A 25,616-nucleotide genomic window follows, 5' to 3' on the forward strand; every position below is an offset into this window, starting at 1 on the left:
TGCAGGGCTGTTTTCTTGAATTTTTAAATAGCATTAAAATGAGACTACAAAAATAAATGAACTATTTGAATGATATTTTAATGCTATATTCTGCCTTAAAATTATACTTCTACTAAAGGTCATGATTAGATGAGAGTTAATGAGATTCGGAGGTTGAACATTTGTACTATGGTTTTAAATTTAGAATCTTTTCAGATTTGATCCTTTAATAAAGCTTAAAATACAAGTTCTCCCATCTCAAGTTACTCATATTAAAATAGAAACTCAGTGACCCTCCTGGACTATATTCTTCCTGCAACCTGAAATCTTGTAAGTGAAAGTTCCTTGTTGCTTGTATTCTCTGTAGATGTTGACCTGAAAAGTCACACATAATGACAGCATTGCTGAAGTGGTAACCCTGTCATTTTTATAAAGTTTCAGACAATAGTTTCCTGATACCAGCAATAGATTCAACAGATAGAAGAACAAGTGACTCTCCTGAAATGCTTTGACCTCAATAGATTGTGAAAGTAATGAATGCATTCCTCAAGAGAGGTGGTGCTGTAGGAGCTGCAGATACTTACAAACTGTCTGGCAGCTCTCAATAATAGGAAGTTACATGGAATAAATACCTAAATGGGATTGTTGTCTGTTTGTCAGATGCAGTAAATACAATAAGTTATGTGTAAATAACAGTTCATACATAGGTCTGACACAGAAGGTTCATGCTCTGGTATATGATAATCATATCAGTTATTCTAATGTCCCGGGATTTTTAAGATGTGCAAGCATGGCATTTAAATCCAAAAATGCAGGAAAGTAGTATAGAATGATTGTTAAAAGAACTGGCTCTGGATCAGATTGCTTTGTTTTATACCGAATCCCACCCATTGCTCATGGATGGGTTATTTCACTTGCATGCTCTTTGCATTCCCCATCTACAAAATGGGCAAAATAATAGTTTTAACTTAGAGTTATGTGATACCTAAATTCATGTTCAAGAAACTGAAAGATCATGAATTTTTCCTGCAATTAAAGAAGTCCAAAAACAAAAAAGAAAGATTTTTGTCATGTCTGTTACAAGCCAAAATAAACTTTTAGCCTTTAATCTTCAAGAAAAAAACAGTCATGGTTTTAATTGGAAATTGTACGTAAAAATATTCAAAGTCAACCAAGAGATTTAAGATGTTCTAAAATTTTATTAACCAAATATGTGTGTTACAGACTATGAAAATTTCATTTTATTAAACTTTGACTTTTAGGTTGAATTTAGCTTTCACTTTTATGCAATAAAAATTTTTAAAGACTTTTGCTTATATAAATTCACTTTAAGTCATGCCATAAGTGTATTCTTTCTGATGTCAGGCATAAATATTTTTAACATGTAATGCTGCATCTCGGTAGGAAATGAGATTCTCTGAGACTAGCTTCTAATGTGAACACTTTTCCAAGTGCTTGTCCTCTGCCAATTCATCACAGCACAAGTTGGTGAAAGGAGACATTTGTTGGTAGGATTAGATACCAATATCTGGGCACTTCAGTAGAATGTACTGAATGATCTGAAATAAAGGAAATGGTCATTTTATTGTGAATTATTCTTAGTTATGGATAAGTTACCTGAATACTATCTTTGTTTCTACACATTCTTCCCAAGTCTTTTTGATCAGGTTGTATATCTCATTTTCTCATCTATCATGAAGACTGACTTTTCAAAAATTGATTTGTCAGTTTATGTTTTTATCTTTCTTTTCTTCATCTAAAATTCTATGCAGGCAAATGTGATTAATTCCATTGTTAAGGAATGATCGTTAAAACATAGGGTAAATTTGCAGTCAGGAAAGGGTCAAGTCGTAGAACAAATGGAATGCGGCTTGTCCAGGGAGATCTGGCTTTTAGTTCCCTTGGTCCATGATGACCTTGGGTTATCCTAGGCTCCTCAGACTCTGCTCTCCATATGATATGTAGCAATGGAGCCTGATGTTTAAATGAAGAAAAAGATAAGTAAAATAAAAGACTGTGGGAGAGAAGCAATGACAGAAATTCTTTTTCCTTATTATTAGCAAACCACTTTACAGACTTGTGCTGGTCTAAACACAAGTAAGAAAGGATAAATTATGGAATTATCATGATACCTCATGGGGTTGCCTGTGAGTTTTCATTATAGGTTGCAAGGCCATATGGCATGCTTTTCCTTAAAGCATTGCTGTTATTTCTTGTCTTCATGGGGTACAAAGTGGTGCTGTTATTTGCTATGGTACGTATTAACCTTTGAGCTGAGAAAATAAAATATATTCTTTGAATTGTGCATCCTTCTGATGAAATTGTGGCTGTCAACCTAAAGTTTATGTTGCCATTACTGGTCATTTTAGGGACAAATGCAATCTTTCTATGGAAAAATCAATAGTGCTTTGTGTCTAACCAGCAACATAATTGCAGAACACTGAATTTCTTACACATAATGTTGATTATTGCAAAATCAGTATTGGATTAATTATACAGTTTTGGAATGGAAAGACTCTTGATGTGTGAGACTTCCCAAAAGGCTTGCTTTCTGTTATCTATCTGTTTTGTATCTAGTACTCTGGTCTTTAACTCATGAAAAAAAATTTAGGCCCTGTTTTTCCTTTCCCTAGCATATCATGTCAAATTTCACCTCATTTGCAGTGATGTTTTCAGATATTAAACAGGACTGTGTGACCTGTGTCAGGACATGGCATCTCATGAACAATATTCTATCAACATAAAAATATAAGTCTGGCTCAATTTATGTTTGATTTCTTCTTGTTTTTCTGAATACTCTTTCAGCTCATCTTAGACAAACCTAATTATTATCTGTTGTAGACAGTTTTCTCAAACTGTGGGTCCTTTCTTTAGCTGCTTAATACTTTCTTTACTCAGTCATGACCTCAAATGTATACTAAGTCAGATAACAAAAAGCACTTACATTTAATAATATCAAGTTATTGACATTTATAAATAAAATATTTTTATAATGTACTTCTGTTGTAAAGCTGGGTATATGCAGCTTTGTTGGTTTTTTATTTTAATATGTTTTCATCATAGCTGGGGTGTCCGTATAGTTTATTGTCTATGACAGAATACTTTGGGTTTGAAAGAGAGAGCTATTAATAATTATGCCAGGTCAGTAGATGCAAAATGGGCCTGTCCTGGGAAAACTATATCCCATGGGACAAATCCAGGCTACCACCTGTTTTTGAACAGCCCACAGACTAAGAATGATTTTTACATTTTTTAATGGTTAGAAAAAAATCAAGCAAAGACTAGTATCTCATGACATGTGAAAATGATACAAAATAAATTGAGATTCCATAAATCAAATTTTACTGGAACACAGTCATATCAAATCATTTATATATGGGATAAGGCTTCCATGCTGCAATGGCAGAGTTGAATAGTTGCAACATATCATATTACCTAGAAAGTTTACTGTTTGAATCTTTAGAGATAACATGTACTGACATCTGATGTGGAGTAATCCTAACCATAGCCCAGTGTAGACCATTTGTTTCAATAGGACAGAATCCCTCTTTCTTAATAGAGCCTGAGAAATGGCATTTCCACAATAATACTTTCATCTATTATTATACGTATTATGATGCTGATGTCGATGATGATGTTTCTGGATATATTTATCCAATCTGTAGTTTTCTATTAACTAGAAACTCTTCTAGGTCACATTTTTGGCGCCATCATAAAGTCTGCTGGAAGATCTTTTAGTCTTTCAAAAATATACTTTTGCCTGTTATTGTTCAAGTTGTTAGATTTTTTGAATTAAAAATATGTTTTTCTTCAAGAACAAGACTACTTCCATTTTCTGTGACTAAAATTATTAGGCAAAGTTAGAAGTTCTTTTGGGTTTTTGTTTGAATGCTTTTTAAAGTGTGAGGTAGAGCAGTATTTTAAAATAACCTCATTCTGTCTCACTGGTGTCGAATCAAAGGAATTACAGGAATTCTACCTCATTGTCCAGTAGGCCAGAGAAATTTCTCCTTTCAAGTGAGTCATTTATTTGTTAACTAATTAGCAAGCCATGTGCTCTTACTAAAGTTGGCACAGTTTTCCCATTTGCAACACTGTTGTCTGTTAAGTTTACCTGAACTGTGTGATTGCTGAAATTCTTCACCATCTTTCAGTTTAGGCTGATTTTGTTGGTAGGCACACGTGGATTATTTTAAAGAACTACACAAAATACAAAAATCATATAGATCTAGAAATTAAACCAACTGAGAGTAAAATTGTCAGTAAAATAACAGGAGAAATATTGTCCTTTTACCTTTTGTTTACCATTCAATGTCCAAATGTTAACTTTTGTGAAATATGGTACAGTGAGCAAATGGTGGTCACTGTGAGCTAGAAGACTATCAGGAATGAGGTCTGAATTAGTATTCTCTTGGCACCAGAAATGTGCCATTCATATCTTTTCACTTATAACACTAATTACATTTAATAATTCCAGGTTTCACTTTTAAAAAGAACCCTTCATGTATAGTGTACTGTAAAACTAACTATTCAGTTCATATGTCAACCCTAATTAAAACCTGTCTCAGAATTCATTAAAATCTGGCTCAACTATTTAGCATCTCTTACAGCAGTGCACCTTTAGATGAAAAATGTTGCACCCTCCATTTTTCCCCTTTCTAGTTTTGTTGTCTAATTAATAGAAACCATTAATTTGGAGGGATGAACTAAAAATGGAATGAATAGTATAGGCTTTGTGTAATTCTCTGCAGATTTTCTGTGCCATTAACAAGGTGAAGAAAAAATGCTTATTGGAAATGTCTTGGGCTGACAGAACTATATATTTAGAATCATGAAGTCTATGGTTAACTAGTGAAAATAAAATGTATAATGAGGATGAAATTAAATGAATGGTAGAACCCAAGCTTTAATAACTCAAAGAAAAAAATCCTAACTCATTTCCTAAGTCCCTGCTAGTCAAAGGAAATAAAACTCTTCATTGTTTTTCTTTTTTACATTTTAGCAAGGGAAATCACTGAATTAAGATGCTTTAAGATTTTATCCAGTTTGTAATGTGGTGATGGGAATTGGAAATGTGATTCTTGTGGATTTTAAATATATATGATAAAGAATACTGAGTTATCATTTGGAGGAAATCAAAAGAAAATACAGTTCGTTGAGTAATTAAGAAAGAAAATTTATGCTGTCCCTGAGGACAGAAGTATGAGAACTACTGTGTCTTCACATCAATAACAAAGTGCATTTCCTTGTATTACAGATGAAAACTTTGGGAAGACATTCACAGACAAAAGCATGATGTATCTTAGTCCACTTAGGCAAATTATCATAGATAGGATGGCTTAAACAAAAAAGTTTTATTTCTCACAGTTCTGGAGGCTGACAGACTTGGGGTTTGATGATTGCCACTTCCCAGTTCATAGAAGACGGGCTGTTTGCAACGTCTTCATGTCTCAGAAGGGTCATGAGAGCTCTCTGAGGTCTCTTTCATAGGCCACTAGGTTCATTCGTGATGATTGTACTCTCAGGACCTAATCACCTCCCCAAAGTTTCACTTCCTAATACCATCATATTGGGGATTAGAATTTTCAATATGAATTTATGGAGACACAATTTTTCAGTCCATAACAAGGTGATAATAATCCTGAGGGTGATTCACAGTGAAGCTGTTGCTTTAGTTTTGCACAGATCATCTATTAAGGATTAAAACTAATAATGAAAAGGTTAAAAGAATAATTAGAGAATAAAATTAGAGGTAATGGTATAAGTTATGCCTTTAAAGAGATATGGACAAATACTACTTGTGGATTTGTCCTGGGAAAACTCCACCAAGGAATTTTGCAGATAGTTAGGCTGGTAATATTTTACTTCCTGCTCCTGGTTGTATCTTTAGCTATAAGGAATAAGCTACATGTATGTGAAGTTTCCAAGTAAACTCACATTTTTATCCCTGTCCTGTATCATCCTTTCAACTAAAACACTGCTAGGAGCTAGAATCTGTAGGACTTAAATGGAAAAACCTATCTGGAACTTGATGCAATGAACTCCAAGACTCTTCAGCCCTATCCTTATCCTAAGATTTCTCCTGGAACTTCCGCATGAAAAGAATTTCACACACTAGTGATTCATACATACATTCAAAAGATAACTCAGTAATTTTGTACTTCCACCAAAGGAAAACTCATTATCATAGGAAACATTTTTTTTCTAATGCTTAAACATCTCAGTAAGGACACAGAGTTGATCTCAGGGATATTATGAATTATTAGTTAATTTCTTAAAAATTCATAAGAATCTGTTCACATCTTCTTCTACTTTCCTGAGTCTTGAACATTTACCAAGATTGGTATGGGTATATTAACAGTGAAAATCACCTTTCGTGAGCTGAGTGTAATAACGACAGACAAGAAGCATGCAAATGCATGATTCTAAATCCAAGCAAAAGAAAGAGCAGAATGAGTTTTTATTCAATATCATGCTCTTTGTTTCTTAAATGTCACTTTTGGAAATGAAGCTATTGATAGAGCAAGAGTCCTCCAAAAATGGAATTCTCATAAGCATTACATATTTCACGGAAGTTCTGAGACTTTCTTGTCATCATCTTCTCTATCATGCAATCTTAAAACAAAACAAAAAATCCACTCTCCAAATTATAATAATCCTTCAAACTTAATAGTTTATGGCAGAAATGTGTTCCTAACCAAACTAGTTTTCCTTTCTGCTGAGTCCACAGCTAGACCTCATTTCTAACCCTTTCTGGAAGTTGGCTGGATCCACGTGACTAATGTCCGTTTCATTGGTCCACAGATTATGAGTGCAAATGATGCATTCCTACGTCCAAGCCTGGCTCAAGACATCAAAGGGAAAGAAGAAAGTACAGAAACTTGGGAGTTGAAAGGGATGGAAAAATGGTAGCCATGACACTTGTGAAAATAGGAAATAAAATTGAAATAGCTTAAATTTTGCCGATGGCAGAGGCTTCATCAGCCTGGTTTCTTTTTCTTTTTTTTTTTTTGCAGCCAATGGGATGAGTTGCAGGCAGTATGACTCATGACATCAGCCTGGTTTCTTGAATACCTCCATGGAGGAGAGTACCCCTCAGGTCAACCATGCTGGCTTTTGCATAAATAAGAAACAAATTTCAACTGAGACAGGCCGCTGAAATTATTGGTATTCATCTATTACATAAATTAGGACACCTAAAATATACTAGTCCAAATAGCTTTTACAAGTCTCACTGAAAACTTTTTAAAGTACTCACTAAGTACTTTTTAAAATTAGGAAATTCAGCAGTTTACTGATTATTTTTTTTACTAAGGTATTATTGATATACACTCTTCTGAACGTTTCACATGAAAAAACAATGTGGTTACTACATTTACTCATATTATCAAGTCTCCACCCATACACCATTGCAGTCATTGTCCATCAGTGTAGTAAGATGCCACAGAGTCACTATGTGCCTTCTCTGTGTTACACTGTCTTTCCTGTGACCCCCTACACCATGCATACTAAACTTAGTACCCCTCAATCCCCTTCTCCCTCCCTCCCCACTTACCCTCCCATACCCCTCCCCTTTGGTAACCACTAGCCCCTTCTTGGAGTCTATGAGTTTGCTTCTGTTTTGTTCCTTCAGTTTTGCTCCATTGTTATACTCCACAAATGAGGGAAATCACTTGGCACTTGTCTTTCTCTGCCTGGCTTATTTTGCTGAACATAATGTCCTCCAGCTCCATCCATGTTGTTGCAAATGGTAGGATTTGTTTCTTTCTTATGACTGAATAGTATTCCATTGTGTATATGTACCACATCTTCTTTATCCATTCATCTACTTATGGACACTTAGGTTGTTTCCATATCTTGGCTATTATAAGTAGTGCTGCAGTAAATATAGGGGTGCATATGTCTTAAGATTCTGAGAACTTGTATTCTTAGGGTAAATTCCAAGGAGTGGGATTCCTGGGCCAAATGGTATTTCTATTTTTAGTTTTTTGAGGAACCTCCATACTGCTTTCCACAATGGTTGAACTAGCTTACATTCCCACCAGCGGTGTAGGAGGGTTCCCCTTTCTCCACATCCTCACCAACATTTGTTCTTAGTCTTTTCGATACTGGCCATCCTTACTGGTGTGAGGTGATATCTAATTGTGGTTTTAATTTGCATTTCCCTGATGATTTGTGATGTGGAGCCTCTTTTCATGTGTCTGTTGACCATCTGAATTTCTTCTTTGGAGAATTGTCTCTTCATGTCCTCCATCCATTTTTTAATTGGATTATTTGCTTTTTGGGTGTTGAGGCATGTGAGTTCTTTATATATTTTGGATGTTAACCCTTGTCAGATATGTCATTTACAAATATATCCTCCCATACTGTAGGATGCCTTTTTGTTCTGTTGATGGTGTCCCTTGCCATACAGAAGCTTTTTAGTTTGATGTGGTCCCATGTGTTCATTTTTATTTTTGTTTCCCTTGCTCGAGGAGATGCATTCAGGAAGAAGTTGCTCATGTTTATATTCAGGAGCTTTTTGCCTATGCTGTCTTCTAAGAGTTTTATGGCTTCATGACTTACATTCAGGTCTTTGATCCATTTCGAGTTTACTTTTGTGTAAGGGTTAAACAATAATTCAGTTTCATTCTCTTCCATGTATCTGTCCAGTTTTGCCACCACCAGTTGTTGAAGAGGCTGTCATTTCCCCCATTTTATGTCCTTAGCTCCTTTATCATATATTAATTGACCATATATGCTTGGTTTTATATCTGGGCTCTCTAGTCTGTTCCATTGGTCTATTGTTCTGTTCTTGTGCCAGTACCAAATTGTCTTGATTACTGTGACTTTGAAGTAGAGCTTGAAGTTGGGGAGTGTTTACTGATGATTTTAATTGAGACTGTTTGAAATTGTTAAAATTTTGTATTATGTTACCATCTCAACAACTAAACAACTAATGTGTTTTCAATAACATTTCTGTTATTGTCACTGAAAACCAAGTTAATTTTCTCTATTTCAGTGGAAACATTTTGTATGAATTTCTGGGAAGAAACATGAGGTTGCAGAATTCACAATATTACAAGGTTTGCCATTTGCGTATTAGTAAATTCTTCAGTGAAATGGTTAATCCCAATAAGAAAGATCAAGACAAATAATTGAGTCTTGAACAAGGGTAAAAATAGGTAAGTTTTTAGGGAAAACAGAAGAGAAGTTGGGAAACATGTTCCTTCATGGTAAGAATGATGGTATCTGTTAAATTTCAACTTTATAACTTGCACCACAACTTTTCAGCTGAAATTCTGGCCTGGGAAGAAGTCAGTCAAGACCTTGGTACAGGGATTTATGCTTTGATATATTGCTCCCTTCCTCCTCCCAGGAGAAAGAACTTCTGATTTGGCGAGAAATACACATATTTACACTTCCTTTTTAGGAAGGAACTCCCTCAGAGCACAGGTGAGTAAATATTCAGTACTGGTACTGATTTTTATAATTCAAAATTCCTATGTTGTATGTTTATTTATTTAACAAATATTTATTGAATATTTATTGTGCATCAAGCACTGCTTCTAAATATTTGAGATAGAGTAGGAACAAAACATAAAAATCTCTGTCATCAAGAAACATACTCTGATGGAAAAGACAGAAAATAAAGAATAAAGGGTAAATTATAAGTGCTAAAGGGAAAATTAAAACAGAAGAAGGATATAAATAATTGTGATGGAGGAAATTACAATTTTAGAAAGAGTAAGATTTCATTTGACAAAATAAAAATTCTGAAATGTCATAAATTAAGTGACATGTGGGCCAGAGAATGAGAGAGAGACAAGGGAAGGTGATCAGTCAATAGCTGTGAGCCATGGCTAACCAGAAACTCCACGCCTGGATAAAGTCAGTTCAACAATCATCTAGAAGGTTCCCAGGACCACCATATCTCCCTTGGGCATGACCAGTGTCTGATCATCATCAACCAATCCATCAGCCTCTCTATGGACTAACCACCTTTTCCCAGATATTCCCCCGCTCTGCATTAGCCTGCCTTCCTTATCTGTAGCCAATGTGAATTTAAAGAATTTTCTTTCCTTGAGACCCCTCAGATATGTGCCTGTTTTTCTGAGTCTGGCAGACAAGTTGTTTCTTTTAACTGGCCTTGCTGCTGGTGAAGCAGAAATTTCCTGTCCCAGGACTCAGTCCTTAATCTGGTTACCATCCATAAATGTTCAATAAACCCTTTTATTTCAGAGCTCTCTCTGTCTCCAGAGTTTTTGATTTGTCATACTGAAAAGGTGAAATTTTAGGAAAGACCTATAGAACAGTATGAACCTTTCTATGCTGATGCACACGGAAGTTCATTCTAGGCAGAAGGACAAGCAAGTGCAAATACCTGATGTGAAGCATGCCTGGCATGTCTGAGGAACAGTTAGGAGGTTTGTGAGTCTAGAGTTGATGAATATGGGGGAAGACTTGTAGGGGATGATGACTTGCAGGGATCCAATGAGATATTGGATCATATAGGACTTTGTGATTCATAGCAAAAATTTTGGTTCCACTCAGAGTGACACTGAGAAATAGGAGAAGGTTTTTTAAATATTAAAAATGGAGTGAAGAAGCCTAGACTAGAATCAGGATGACCAGTGGAAGCTATTACACAAATAGGGGCAAGGGATGATGTGGCTCAGACCATGTCAGTGAAGGTGATGAGAGTCATCACAGTCTAGATGTATTCTGAAGCTAGAGTTAACAGGATTTAATGATGGACCAGATGTGGAGTCTGAGACAAAGAGAAGAGTCAAAGTCAACTTCAAATTTTTGAGCCTGAATAGCTGAAGACCAGCTGAGGTGGAGATAACAGCAGGAGGAGCTAGTCTAGAGTATGTGAGTATGTGTGGGGTGTAACAGTCTTGAGTTCAGTGTGGGCTTGTAGGCTGATGACATAGTTATGGAATAGCATATAGATGTTGCTTAAAATTGAAATATTAACTGATATCATTTAGGAATTGACTGTAGCATGAAAAGAAGCAGTGTGAGGACTACACCTTCACATTTATGTATTTGGATGAAACAAAGGAAACATCAAAAGAATCTGAAAAAGAGTAGCCAGAAAGATAGAAGAAAAATGAGGCAAACTTCTCATGGGAGCCAAATATTAAAAATATTTCAAGGAGAAGCAAGTGATCCATTAACCAAATCATGTAAGCTGAGGACAAAGAAATTACATTTGGACTTAGCCTTGTGGAGATCATTGATGACAAAGAGTTTTACCAATGTGGGGGCAGAAGTCTGAATGGATTCAATGGGGATGAGAAGAAAGAAATAGCTGGAGGCAGTGAGTATAAACTTTATATTTGATGGCTACAAGTGGTAATTTTTTGGCCATAAATTAAAATGAATTTCACTATTTTGATATACATTGCTCCAAATGAGCACTCAAGTGGTATTTATCAAACATTTATTGCAATTTAAAATCAGCATGAAATTGTCATATTGCAAAATGAAGATTCAATGTCACCTTTTCAGTGAAGTCTTTTCTTCCTCCTTTATACAGTTCATCGCTGTGTCTTCTCTGCTCCCCAAACACTTCATAAAGACATTTTCAATATATATGTCAAAATCATTTATTTATGTTTGTCTCTCTAATTACATTGTGAGTCCCTCATTCTTACATAACACTACAGTGTTTTTGTAAATGTATGTGGTGAATGAATGAATGAATGAATAAATGAATATCACATTTTAAGTCAGTCTTAATGATGTAGAGCAAAGCAAAGAAGAAATTTATTGATTGTTAAGGATTACAGGTAAATACAGGGTCTTCATTCACTTTTCTCAAGATCTAAACCCTGGTTCCTTAGAGAAATAACAGCACCTATTTCTCTGAACATAGCCGTGTGTTGTCCCTTTTATTATGAAATAACGGACCTATAAAATAATCAGTCATTAATGTGCCATCCAACTAATTATTATGGCTTTCATAGATCTTGTTTACTTCAGATTACCAATTTTTAAACACTCTTTTTCTCAGTTTAACATTATTCAAGTTATTTATTTAATATTAATTTGATATCTCCATAGATAACAGAATGTAGGTAAAGTTTTTCCTCTGAGACAGAAATCTGGAATTTGGTTCACATATTTTTTAAAAATTTCTATATAATCAGCATTCAACAGTGCTCAAACTAACATCACTATAATTTCAATTTAAAAGATAGTTGATCTGATTTGGAGGTCTGGCTCTTCTGTGAAACTTCTTTTCCAAGGGTGGTTAGTTTTGATATTAATTGTCAATATGACTCTTTTATCTCTTGCTCACACACATGATCCTGATTGAGGAATTGAAGTAGAATACAAGAAAATGCCTATTAAAACCAAAACATTAAATGTGCATATAAAATTTTTATGCTTTTCCATCCTTTAAACAAATAATTATCATAGAATAATCCTAAGAATAATCTTTAGGGATAATCCTAAGAAACTCCTTACTGGAACTACGCGTTGCAAGAAGTGTATAGGTTCAAACTAATATGGCAATTCTACTTTAAATAACATTAACAAATATTTTGAGTGAGAGAGACATTTTTTCTGTTTTGATTGTTGTTTTTAAAAAGTAAACTCTAAGCTAAGAAATTTTTCCCCTATTAAGAAATGTCTCCTACTAGGGGATTCATTTTTCCCCTGCTAGGGAATGTCCACCTTGAGAAAATATGTCCAAATCTATCTGTCTGTCATCTATCTAAAATCTGAATCTACCTTGACAAATTGAATTTTCAGTACTTATGAAATATTAAGTTCAGAATTTTTAACAACTCCACTATACTTTTCAAGACTACATCAAATAAAATATAAAATTCTGATGAATTATTCAACTATTCATTTGACTGAGCAGCCAAAGAATCTTGGTGTAGAAGAATCTAAATATGAAGTCCATAGTCAGATCTTTTTATCAGAGTATAGTTAAGAGAATATTTACTAAATATTTAGTCAGTAATTTAGCATGACAGGAAATGTATAATGGCTTTCCACATACAAATTTTTTCCAAACTCACCAGCCAACAGGCATGTGTCATGGCTAGCCAGTATCTGCATAGCTCTTTGGAAATGTCTCCATGAGTGGATTTCAGTGGAAACACTTCTCTTGCTTTTAAAACTCACCAGTGTAAATATTTCCTGCATCTGGCAGCTTAGTTCTTGAGTGTATCAACTTAGGTTTGGCCAACTTCTCAGGACTTTGGATTTAGGGGAAGTGAGGCAGATGTGGGAACTGTTACATATTACTCAGGATAGTAGCACTAGAGCTGAGCTTCCAATGGAGGTGACAGATGTCCCTGGGGGTGGTGTCCTTACCTGTGGCATGACTTTATGGTGTGTTTGGCTATCTATTGACTGCACTTTTGGTTGTAGTTCCTATCTTGGGGTCACCCTGTTCTTTAGGTTTTCCATAATTCTGAGAATTAATCAATATTCTTCCAGTGAATTCTTTTCTGCTCAAGTTAGCTACTCTGTTTCTGTTTTTTGCAATAAAGCCTGATAGAGTATGACATGAGAATATACTAACATCATGGATTTATGAAATACTGAGACCCTTTAAAATGAAATTTTATTTTTATTTGCTTTTGAAAACCATTTTTCATTTTTTCTAGAAGCTTGAAATAAAGAGTTAAATTCTCAAGGCTTTTGGGATTTTATTTTTGGAAGTGTCACCAAAAGCTTATACCTGACAGTTACAGAAGATCTGACTCTTTATTTTACTGTGCATTTTTATCAAGTGGTGACCTATTCAGATTTATAATTTATTTTCTTACTAAGCAATTGCCTTGGGGAATTCATGGTGAACTATCAAAGTCACAGAACAATGGAGGTTATATCTCTTTCACTATTACATGAGGAAATGGAATATTGTCGTATTTTCTTGAGAAAAAGATATGATATACTGCAAAAAATATAATTTTAGAATGAGCAGTAATTAAACTTCAAAAGAAACAAGAGGAATGACAACTTGGAAAATATAGCATAGCAACCTTTATTCACATCACTGTATTTACTAATAATAGACGTGGAAACTGAAGTCACATTGCAAAGAGAGGATGTTTTTCACAATAGATCTAGGCAGCAGAAAGTCCACACACCAGAGGATGCATGCATGTACATGCATGCACAGACACACGTGCACACACACACACGCGTGCACACACGCACACACGCACACACACACAGGAAGTAAGTCTTTCTTTGGCAACATTTTTCTACTATTTTTCAAGGAGAAAATACACAATGTTACATATGTATCAAGTATACATATGTGTCAAGTTTGTTCTCTTCGGTTCTTGTGCCCACGAAACAAAGAATTGAAAGTCAGAGACACAGTAGGGAAGCAGAGTGAAAGTTTTATTTCAATATGCCCCAAGGGAGGAGTGGGCTAGAGACAAGGTAGGCAAAGGCCCTGATCTTTTAGGGGAGGGCCTGTTTATCACGTCCTACCCAGGAGGTGCCTCTTTGATTGACGGATTGAGGTCATTTGATTGACAGCTCTACTTAAACACCCATTCTTCTTGGTGAGCATGTCTTTTCCCAAAATGTACACAGAAACGCAGGGGTAGGGGAGCAAAATTGTAACTTTATTTTATTAAGGATTATAATAAGGTGTGATTTGGGTGGTTCTTAGTTTTGTTCAATTGTGCCTGCACTGTGCGCATTGTGATCTGGTTGGGACCAGTCTGGCCTGGTCCCCATAGGCTAGAAGTTATCTCCCTGCGCTTTAAAGCGTTTGTTGTCTTCAGGTGAGACCTCCTAACTGGGAATTTTTTCCTTGAACCTTATCTTCCCCTTCCCTTTCCCTGGCTGCTCTTGGCTTATCTTTCTACTTAACACATACATTGTTAATCTCTTTTATTTTCTCTCTCTCTATCTCTTTCTTTTCATCTTTCTTTCCTCCCTCCCACCTCCTTCTCCCTCTCCCATTCTCTCTTTTTTCAGATTTAAGATGAAGTTGGATTCCTAAAGAAAGGATTAGAGAAACATATGCCTTTTCCTCAGTTTGTTGATAGCCTTCCAAACATCCAGGTTAACTGTCCCAGACAATAGCTTTTAGATGGCTCTTTAAAGGTTACCTAGCACATTTTCCTGTAAAATGAATAAATGAATGAGCGGATGGATATCACGTGACCATTTCAAGTTATGGGCCAAAGGTTAAGGTAAATGTCTTTTCCATCCAAATTAAAATTTAATTTTTGAAATATCTAAAATCGACAGATGAAAGAGTCTTCTTGAAATTATATTAGCCAGAGAATGTACCTCAACATACAAATGGAGATCATTATATGTCTTATGTTACCTGATAAGAGATATACACTTGTCACATATTAAACCTTAAAAGCTTTGTTAATATATTGTTAAGATTGAATTATGGCTGATAGGTATTTCTGAACACACATACTACTTTATCTATAAATTGGAAATGTACATATCCAAGAAAAAAATTAGTCCAAAATTTTTTTAAAAGTTCAGTCTTTCCAAAACTGAAGGAACGTAACAGCGGCAGACTCACAGACTCCAAGAGGGAACTAGTGCTTACCAAAGGGAGAAGGGGTGGGTGGGTGGGGAGGGAGAAGGGGATTAAGCTGTATTATGATTAGCACACATAATGTGTGTGGGGGGGCACGGGGAAGGCAGTATAACACAGAGAAGACAAGCAGTAACTCTATATCATCTTACTATGCTGATAGTATGTGGGGGGGACTTGATAACATGGGTGAATGCAGTAACCACAGTATTGCTCATGTGAAACCTTCATAAGAATGTATATCAGTGATACCCTAATAAAAAAGAAAGTTCAGTCTTTCTCCTTGATAACATTTAAAGTTATTAGACAGTAAGACTTTCAAAAGCATAATCTAGTTGTCTATTTATCAACAGGAAAGATATGTTTCCAGAAATAAATTTTATTCAAAATAAAAAAAATCTGCTTTTCTCCATGTCAGCATTAAAGCAGGTGCCATCTTTTGATTAATGAAACAAGATGTTACTTATGCTGAAATCTTAGCAAATGAAACTTAAACAGAAACTTGGCTACACCGTATCATTTCTTCTTTTCTTTCTTCCTTTCTTTTTTTTTTTTGAATTATCCAGAATACCACATGGCTGGCTTGCAAGCTTATTTTCCAGATCACTGACAGCAAAGCAGCTTTGCATTTGTGTATATATGTGTACCGTTTTGAAAGACATCTGCCTGAAGCAGTTTCAAATCTCTGGCAACAATTCTCAGGGAGTTTGTCACAAGTGAGCCACTGACCACATTTTTGTCAGGTCACATGTCAAAAGTGTGTTTGGGAAATGTCAATTTTCAGGGCCACCATAGTCCACATTTATGAAACTACTTGGAAAAGTATGTAAGAGTCATGCAGATCTTATTGGGTGCTTTAGAACTATCAGGAAAACTTTGCTCTTTATTACTAGCATATTATAATTTCCAAATAATATTTTATAAGTCCTTTTTCTAAAATATGATCCCCAAGTTTTCTCAGGAAATTCTTGGAGTACTTGTTTAAGCACAATTCAAGACTGCAGGAGGTAGAAGTCTGCTGTGGTTTAGTGTAGAGTTAACTTTTTTCAATGTAAAAAGGTCAAAATTAATGAAGAAACTAGCAAATTCAAAGTTCTACTGAGGAACGACCTAATGCTTTTAGCAATTCATTTGAAATGAAGGAGCAAAACCACCCCCTTTAACATTTTAAAGCTTTGGAAGACTAATGAACCATGCTACCTCCTGTAGTTCCTACCAAACCAAAATCTATGCAAAGACTGGGTTCATTAGCATTAAGTGGAAGCAGACCATTTGGCTCTTGCAGTTGCTTTTTGTAATGTTTTCACCAATACAATTGTATCTGAGTTGATGAAATATTGTTATCAACTATTTCTTCATTTTTATTTTTTTATTAAATTCCTGTTATCACAGAATTAAATGTCCCTCTCTCCAAATGACAGAAAGACTTTCTTTTATTAACAAGTGTCCAAAGGTAGATTCTTGAAGCAAGGGGGTTCTTGTTATGTTTTAATTGTTCACTTCTCATCTGTATGTCCAAACTGTTGAGTAATGGTTTGTGGAATGAGGAAGAAAATGAAAAAATAGAATGAATAGAGAGAATGAATGTACAGTATTAAATTAAAAAATAACTTGTTTTTTTCCTGTGTTATTATACTAGAGATTATATTATCAAACCTCAAAATATTGGTAATTCATGGAATTCACTCTTGTAAGGTTTTTACATCTCATCATTTTAAGGAAATATTTGTGTTGCATTGAAAAGCTCTGCATTATTTAGAACATACCCTTCTCTGTTACCTGATCCTGATTCTATAGGACTCTACCTTTCATTGCATTTGAAATATTTTACAAGTTGTAGATAAATGATACTAAGGTGGAATAGTCCTTGTCTGTAGGCACGTAAATAAATTCTGTTGGTTAAATATTTAATTGCATGTTCTTTCTTTCTCTGGAAGAAACCAGTCTTGCTTTCATTAGCATACCAACTTCAGCATTCTTGATCTATAAATGTGTCTGTTCTTTGGTTTTGCCTTTTATCTGGTCGTAGCATTTTACCTGGTTGTACATTAATGAATTAATATATTTGTTTTGGATGTGTATGAAAGTCATGCTTTTCATTTCTTTCAATCTAAAGAGTGATGTTCACAGGATCTGTATTGTATTTCTATTTTGACAACAAAATACAAATGTATTCCATAGGTTTCATACAGTTTAATTTCCAAAATTAGAATCTCCCTCTTGTTCTACTGCCCCAACAAAAACAGCTGTGAGTATAATGAGTATTTTGATATAAATTGGCTCAAACAACATCACTTAAGATTAAAATCAGAATTCTATTGTGAATTTAAAAAAATATGTGTATGTACTCTGATCTCTGTTTTCCTAAGAATTCTGTTGATTGCAGATGCCTGGGAAGTAGTCACCGGATTGTCCACAACTTAGCTGGTCTTTTGCAAAATGCTACATGAAAGAGATACATAGGATTATGGCGAGATCCTCCATTTGGTGTGATGGGTCTAATATTACCAAGTACTGTGTATCCAATGGCAATTTCCCACCCTAGAAGTTTTAGATGAGATATATAATGTGATTTGCCTTTAAACTCCATACTCTCTGGAAGCACTGGAAAATAAAGAGAAGGCAATAAAGGAAAAAAAAATGTATATATACACATGAGTTACTTATATATAAATGTAAGTATACCTATAGTTGTTAGTGAAGCTAATAATGTGATCACATCCTTTTCCTAGTCTCAAGAAGGCTAATGGAGGTAAAAACAAATTGGGAGTGTTCCAGCATTACAGATTTAGCTCAAATATGCCAAATAGTAGAAGTGTAATCTTCAACAAGAGACTTAAACTTTCTGAATCTAGTTTACATCATCAATACATGACAATAATGCCATTTAAAAGTACTGCAAAAGTCAGAGCAGCAATGACTGCTTAAGTGCCTTACAAAATGCAAGTTAGGAATAGTTGTGATTTAGGACCAAATCTAGCTGCCACATCTGTCTCTAAAATGGAGCATGTTTCTTAGACTGAAGGCTTGAGTAAGCTGTGCTAGCTTACCTAGGATTATTGTGCATGGAGTTTTTAGGGAGAAGACTGAAAACTGTTCCTCCTTTCTTTCTCTCCAGGAAGATTAGAAAGTTCAGCTGAAATCAACATGGGTCTATTCAGCATCTTACTGAAGACCATGACCAGTGTGTTCTGATAAACTGCTCCACAGCCCCTTTGTTTGGGAACAGCTTAAATACTTTTTTACAGCAGGGGATGGGTACAGGGGAAAATGTTCCATCAGTCAAATACATGAGGGCAATGTCCTAAAATAACAGACAATGAATATCCTTATGCCTTCTATGTCTGAAAAAAACAAGTTTAAGAACCATTTTATCTTCTTTTGAGCATTCCAGGCTGTGTCTTTTTTCTTTTCTTTTTCTTTTCCTTTTTTCCCTGGTCATGGGTGCTGGGTGAAGGGCTGTGAGTCTTGTGACACCGGCAAGAGTGGCTGCAGGGCATCATCACAGCACAGCGGGAGCTGACCTGGCTGACCTGAGCTTCCACAGCCTGTGCAGCTCTTGCCTGTAGGACCACCATGGGGAACCACAAAACTTTATTTTATTTCACAAAATATTTATTTGGTGCATTTGCCATTTTTTCTCCTCCCACTTGAGATGTCAATTCCTAAATATTTGCAGTAAAGTTAGAATTATTAGAAAAAAGTTCATGTGAATGTAAAGACATATACTTCTTGGGAATTTCAGGGGAAGTACATTGATTCTTTGGCATTTAGATCAAATTCTGCTATCTTGAATGAATTATTCTTTGAAATTTTTCTCTTAAAATTCTTAAATTTTTGCCTGACAGACTAATGCAAATAACTATTTTCCAAATACCTGCATGTCATTTTGAAATATCTATGTTCTGACATACTACATTCGGGGAGAAAATAGCTTTACTTTACATGGTAGCTTTCAGGCTCTGAGACTCAATACCTCTGTTTCCATGTGATTGAGTGCACAATACAAGTTACAAAGGGAGAAATAATGAGTCAGTGGGAAAATCAGATGTTTATTAGTGTGTTTTTCTTTTTTGTCAGGGAAAGGGTTTGGTAGATATGGTTTTTCCAGACTAGCAATGACACCCATATTTCAGAATAGCTTATTACAACAGCATGGATCTTTTTTTATGGTTTTTTGTTTTGCTTATCTATCGTATCGTTCCCTTTTATTCAGTTGAACATCATAGATGGACAGATTTGGAGAAGAGGGTTTAAATCATTCATGTGGGGTGGCTCTCACTTATATACTATAACAATCAGAAATTAAGGGTTTTCAGCCAAATCACATTTTGTTTGAAAAGCAAGGTGTTTAGGTGTTTTTAAGTAAATTGTGTCTGAATGCTTTGAGGTAGAGTACATACTCCCTGTTTTATACCTAGTTGGCTTATCAAATTATATTATCTGCTTGACTCCTTTAGGCATTTGAGTTTTCAGATGCTTGGCCTATAAAACCAACAGAATTTTACCATCAGCCTCTGTTGCTAACTCTGCTGCATTTCAGCAGGTAAAAGTTCTAAATAATTGATAATAAAATCTCTCCAGAAAACTTCTTTAGGCTAGATGTAGTTCAGTTTGTATATCCTTTTGTGAATTAGTAACAGAGAGAAAGGCTACAATGTGGAACTCTTTGAAACTATAGCATCTAAAATTTTCGCCCTGTATCTTTGGAGTATCTGAAAGATGTGAGTGTAGTACAGTGGATCAGTAGAAAATAAAGAAGGAAATAGTAGAAATATGGTTAAATTATTGTTTCTTCCTTTTTTCTCTTGAACTAATACTTTTTAAATGAGTCAAATACATATTTTAATTGATAAACTGACTTTATATTCACCTATCGGAAACAGTACAATATATTTTACATCAGATTATGAAATATGGATGTTTTACTAAAAGACAGGAAGAGCTTTTTTCCAGTCTTTAAAGTAAATACATATTCAAAGGATCTTAAGGCATACCATTTATTCATATTCATATCTATTGAAATACTGTACATCCACATACTTCAATAAATAGTTAAAAACCTGACCTCTTTTTAAATCACTTCTGAATTTCAAAAAACAATTTTTATTGAAAAGATTAAATAGGTAACTTTTGGCTGTGTCGCAAAGCTAAGTACAATGGATAAATTAACAATTGTTCAATAAATCTGATCAATATAGATGATTGGCTTTGATAAATTTCTCAGAGCTTTCTGGGTTCACATATTGGGGTATTTGTTTATGTATTTTGTCCAGAATTATTCTGGTTATTTTCTCAGTTCTCCAGTCTACTTTCTAGATATAGCTAAAATGTTATGATGAAGAATTAATTTTTCAGTTAAGTCTTAATCCCTCCCACCCTGCAAAAGTGGCTTTAACTTTGACATTCTCTCTCTCAGATCTTTTAGTGTCCCCACCAAAACACAATAATATAACTTGGGCAGTTCTTTTCTTTATGTAATTGCTGTACAATGGGAACTTAATTGTGTAACAGGACTTATGTTTTAAATGGGATTATTGTAAAACTTAATTACACCACTTGGAGTTAAAGCAAGAATGCAAACAAATTAAATCAACTACCCTATTCTAGCTCTTCCCTTCCCTCCTTCCTTGCTTTCTTCTTTCCTTTCTTCCTTCCTTTCCTACCTTTTCTCTCCTTCCTTCCCTCATCCTTCTTCCTCCTTCCCTTTTTTCTCTCTCTCTTTACCTCCATCCCTTTTCTGCCTTTTACTTTCCACTCTCCTTTCTCAAGTACTCTTTATTTTTCTTCTTTCTTTGAAACAAAAATTCAGGGGCAACAAAAAGAGTCCCACAAGTGGACCTTGTGGAAACATAATGCTGAAATGAATAGCTAGAAAAAATTGTTACAGATCAAAAGATAAATCAATTTCATAAAACTGCTATTCTGAAATTGCAACAATCTTGTACAGTCAGGACTGATAAAATGGAGTAATCAGACATTTCATATGTCCATAAATGTAAAATCATCTACTTGAACATTATATGCAATACATTCACACAAAAAAGCAAATACTGTAGCCTTATTTGAACAATATTGAACTCATAAATACTCATGATTTCACTCTGTTCAGGGGCCTAAGGACTAGGAATGCTGCTGTGATACAGAAAAACATAGTGAATACCTCCTCTATTTAAAAATGTCACTCAAGAAAGTCTCTTCTAACATAAAGGCAAATACATATAGCTACTGAGCTATGACTGTACTTCTGTCACATTCTATGGGAAAAACACCAGACTCCACAAATTCGGAATCATGACAACACTTTGAACTAATTATTTGGTTCATCCATAGTTTATACCTCAATTTACCTCACATTTACCCTACAAACCTTACGAAGAGGAGGTATTTTTAACTCTAGGAAAGTGGTCACTGTATAGTATGTATTATCTGTTTCTTTCTCCCAAACAATGGTACTGATGGTTAACACTTTTGTGGTAGCACCACTATTTCTAGTAAGTAGATTATTATGGAGTGTGCCACTTTAAAGCTGCAATACAAAAAAGAAAACAAAAAATTGTAGTTTACTTACCAATTCCACAAAGAACACTTAAAAAGCAAGTCAATAATAATCATAGTTAAAATGCCATGTGTTAAAAAAACACCCTGTTTTTAATACTCAGTCAAAATAATGTCATAAATTATTACATTGAGTAAATTTAATAGCATCATGTCATATTATTGCCATTTTGTGAAAACCTTGTATATTTATGCCTCCTCATTTAGGATTCATTTTTCTAATTAAAATAGATTTATAGTGCACTTTGGGCCTAAATTTCAGGTGGAAAAAAATCACAATTTTCAAGCCATCTCTTTTATGGCAAAATATTAGATATTGTAAATATGTACAACCTCTGCAAAATTTCTTGTATCAAACTTTATTAGTAGTTTTTTATCATTATTATGACTTACAAAAGGGGGCTATTTGCAGAAATCTCTCTAAGTGTAGTGAAATTTTTAGCTTTATTAAACTTGTATAATGGCTTTCAAGGTGATGGTCTTTCTTCAATAAAGAGTAAAACCATCAAACTATTCCTGTAATATAATATTTCATAGAGTAACAGCATTTTCCTTCAAAAATGTAGTTTTCATTCATTGTGATTTAAATGATTTAATATTCATAATTTAATAATTAACATATATTGATACTCTCATCACTGGCGTCTTCATTTGATCACATCTTACATATATCATGTCAGAAGAAATAAAATAGGGTAATTTTTTCTTTTTCTTTCTTTTGGCCTTATTTGTTCAAGCTTACATAACTACAGAGAAGATTTTATTGCAGAATTAGTTCTTTCAGGGTTTGATGTGCTGCATACCAGTATGGAATATTTATTATAATATATTTTGGAACTTTTTTTATGTAACATCTAATCCAAACTATCAACTGAGAGATGTTTTCAGCTGGAAAATATGCAAAATGCTCCTGTCCAGGGAAGTACTGCATCTATCATACCAAGTTACCTGCCACAGAGCCAAATTAATTTTGAGTGCTTACCAACTCATGTAATATTAGGTGATCAGACTTTGTGTCCTTTCTGAGAAATGATCTTTTGGGCCTGGAATAGTGACAGGGAAAGATGCTGTATGGGTAGGCAATCCCTTGGATGGACTGTGCTAGCATTTTCAAAGGGAATTATTTACCAAAGTGGATCTAATATGTAACTGCAACTAAAGAAATCATTCAGTAAATTTACCTGTACTATGTTAGTTAAATTGTTTTTCATCACAAAACTGAGTTACTGAGGGGCAAAATTCCCAAACCCCACAGATAATGAGGGAAGAAGTTTTTACAGTCCAAGAGTTCCTTCATTCTTTACATATAGTTTAACTACATCATTGTGGATTATTTTTGCTTTCAAATTGTAGGGTTTGGCAAAACATTTTTCTTCATTGGAGATGAAGAGAAAAATAATATTTTATGAAGGCACACCCATGCTGAACTTACAGGAAAGAGAAGCAGAGCTGCACAGTTATATTACAAGGCTCATTCCTGAAACCTGAATGTCATGCGAGCAGGAAAATCTAGATATGTGTTATATTTTGAAGAAATGATGTAAAGGCAATATTATTTGCTTTTTTATCAAAAAAAGAAAAAATGCATCTTTGTAAATGTGGATTGACTCTTATTGAAACAGGGAAATGAATGCTTGTATTGCAGCCTTAAAGAATCACGTATTCACTGCAATATTCGTTTTTGTAAACTACAGCCTGCAACCTAGCAGACCATGACTGAATGCTTTTGAGAAGTTGTAGATTACAAACATGAAATCACAATTAATATCCTCTAAAAGTAATTTCAGAGCTTTCACGTCTTAAAAAAAAAGGACAATGTGTACTGCTTCACAAGGTAATGTAGCTAATCAAAAAAGAGTAGAATTAAAGTATTTACATAATGAGCAATTCTACAGAAGGCGATCATCCCCATGTAAGCACTGCTGATTATATCCCACGCTGCCTTTAACAAACTGTACCAGATTGGATCCAGCCATCAGCACTTTCAGAGAATCCTTAAAAGCCTTTTATGGGTCTTTAAATTTATTGTAGAATGGCATTCTTCAGGTAGAATATACTGGTGAAAGAGGACAGTGTCAACACAAGGTACCAGCAGGAGAACAGAACGTCAGCGCTCCCGGTAATTCCATACTGGGCTGTACTTGGAGCTGGAAAGGAATGGAAAAGATTAAATCAAAATCTAATTTGTGTCTTTCAGGATCTTAACAATAATCAAAGGGCAGCCGGGTGTCTCAGGGGAAGCACGGGCATTGGAGTCAGACAGTAGGGTTCACATCTGGCTCTGCTGGATGACAATGGCCTACTCGACTGACCTCTCTGAGCTTCATTTTTCTCAAGGGCAATAATGGAAATAACTTTAATCTACCTGGCAGGGCTGCAAGTGAGAATTGGAGATGAAGCACTGGGTTGGACACATGCTAAGTACTCAGTAAACAGCAGCTAACATTAGTCTTCCTCTTATGTGCATTGTAAATATAGTATTAGTGGACAATATTCATTCATGCATATATTTTTAAATTTATTTTTATTCAGATATAATTGACATACACATTATTATGTGAGTTTAAGGTATACAACAATTTGATTTGATACATTCATGTACTGCAGTATGATTACTATCATAGTGTTAACACCTCTTATCACATTACATAATTATTATTTCTTTTCTGTGGTAGGAACAATTAAGATCTAGTCTCTTAGCAACTTTGAAGGTTATAACAGAGTATTATTGTCCATAATCACTATGTTTTGCATTAGTTCTCAGGACTTAACTTATCGACTAATTCCAAGTTTGTACCCTTAAACAACATATCTCCAGTTGCCCCACTCACAGAATAACCACACAATTCTACTCTATTTTTATGAGTTAGCTTTTTTAGATTCCACATATAGGCAATATCATGCATATATGAAAATTTTTGTGGCTCACTTTTATTGGCCAAATGCTGCACTAAATTCTGGAAAAATAAAGAGCTTCCTCTTCGAACCTTTTTTTTTTGGACTTGAGGAAAGATATTTAAATAATTATAATACAATCCTAGGAGTACTAACGTTGCATGTACAAACCTCAGTGATACAGAAAATTGTGTGTTTAAATCCTTGCCTGGACAAGGGAGGGTGATTTAACAAAGTTTTACCAAAAAGGACCATCATTTGGGTAGAGGAAAAAATATATTCACAGGTATGAAAAAAGGAGAGAGCATGGCATATATTCTAGGATCTAAAACTAGATTAATCTTGCTGGACCATGAAGTTTGAGGCCTTACGTTTTAGCTGAAGGAAATTCTGAAGAATTTTGAGCTGTTGAATTGTGTGATTACATTTCTACTTGAGGACTATCAGTCTTATACATAGAGAAGCTCATGTGATACTTGGCTAACAGTCATACTGAATTTTCAATGAGAGATTTCACTTAGGGATTCACTAAGCTGGGAGTGTTGTGGGAATCTATGGAGTGGATTCCACATGAGGACAGTCACTCATTTTGAATGTGAATTATACTGTGTTCTAGAAATTGTGTTGCAGGCATGCTCAGCTTTGCTTG

The 25,616-nt window shown here is 34.7% G+C and overlaps 1 protein-coding gene across 1 annotated transcript in view; it reads right to left on the reverse strand.

Moving 5' to 3' along the window:
- Window positions 1–16,053: 16,053 nt before the first annotated feature.
- Window positions 16,054–25,616, reverse strand: part of NEGR1 (neuronal growth regulator 1) — a 922,397-nt gene continuing 912,834 nt past the window's right edge. The window contains exon 7 of the mRNA XM_036890276.2: window positions 16,054–24,219. Within this exon, the coding sequence (XP_036746171.2) occupies window positions 24,095–24,219 (125 nt within the window). The 3' untranslated portion in view covers window positions 16,054–24,094. The remainder of the gene's footprint in view (window positions 24,220–25,616) is intronic.

This window comes from Manis pentadactyla, chromosome 4, assembly GCF_030020395.1.
Source record: "Manis pentadactyla isolate mManPen7 chromosome 4, mManPen7.hap1, whole genome shotgun sequence".
In the NCBI taxonomy this organism is placed as follows: domain Eukaryota; kingdom Metazoa; phylum Chordata; class Mammalia; order Pholidota; family Manidae; genus Manis; species Manis pentadactyla.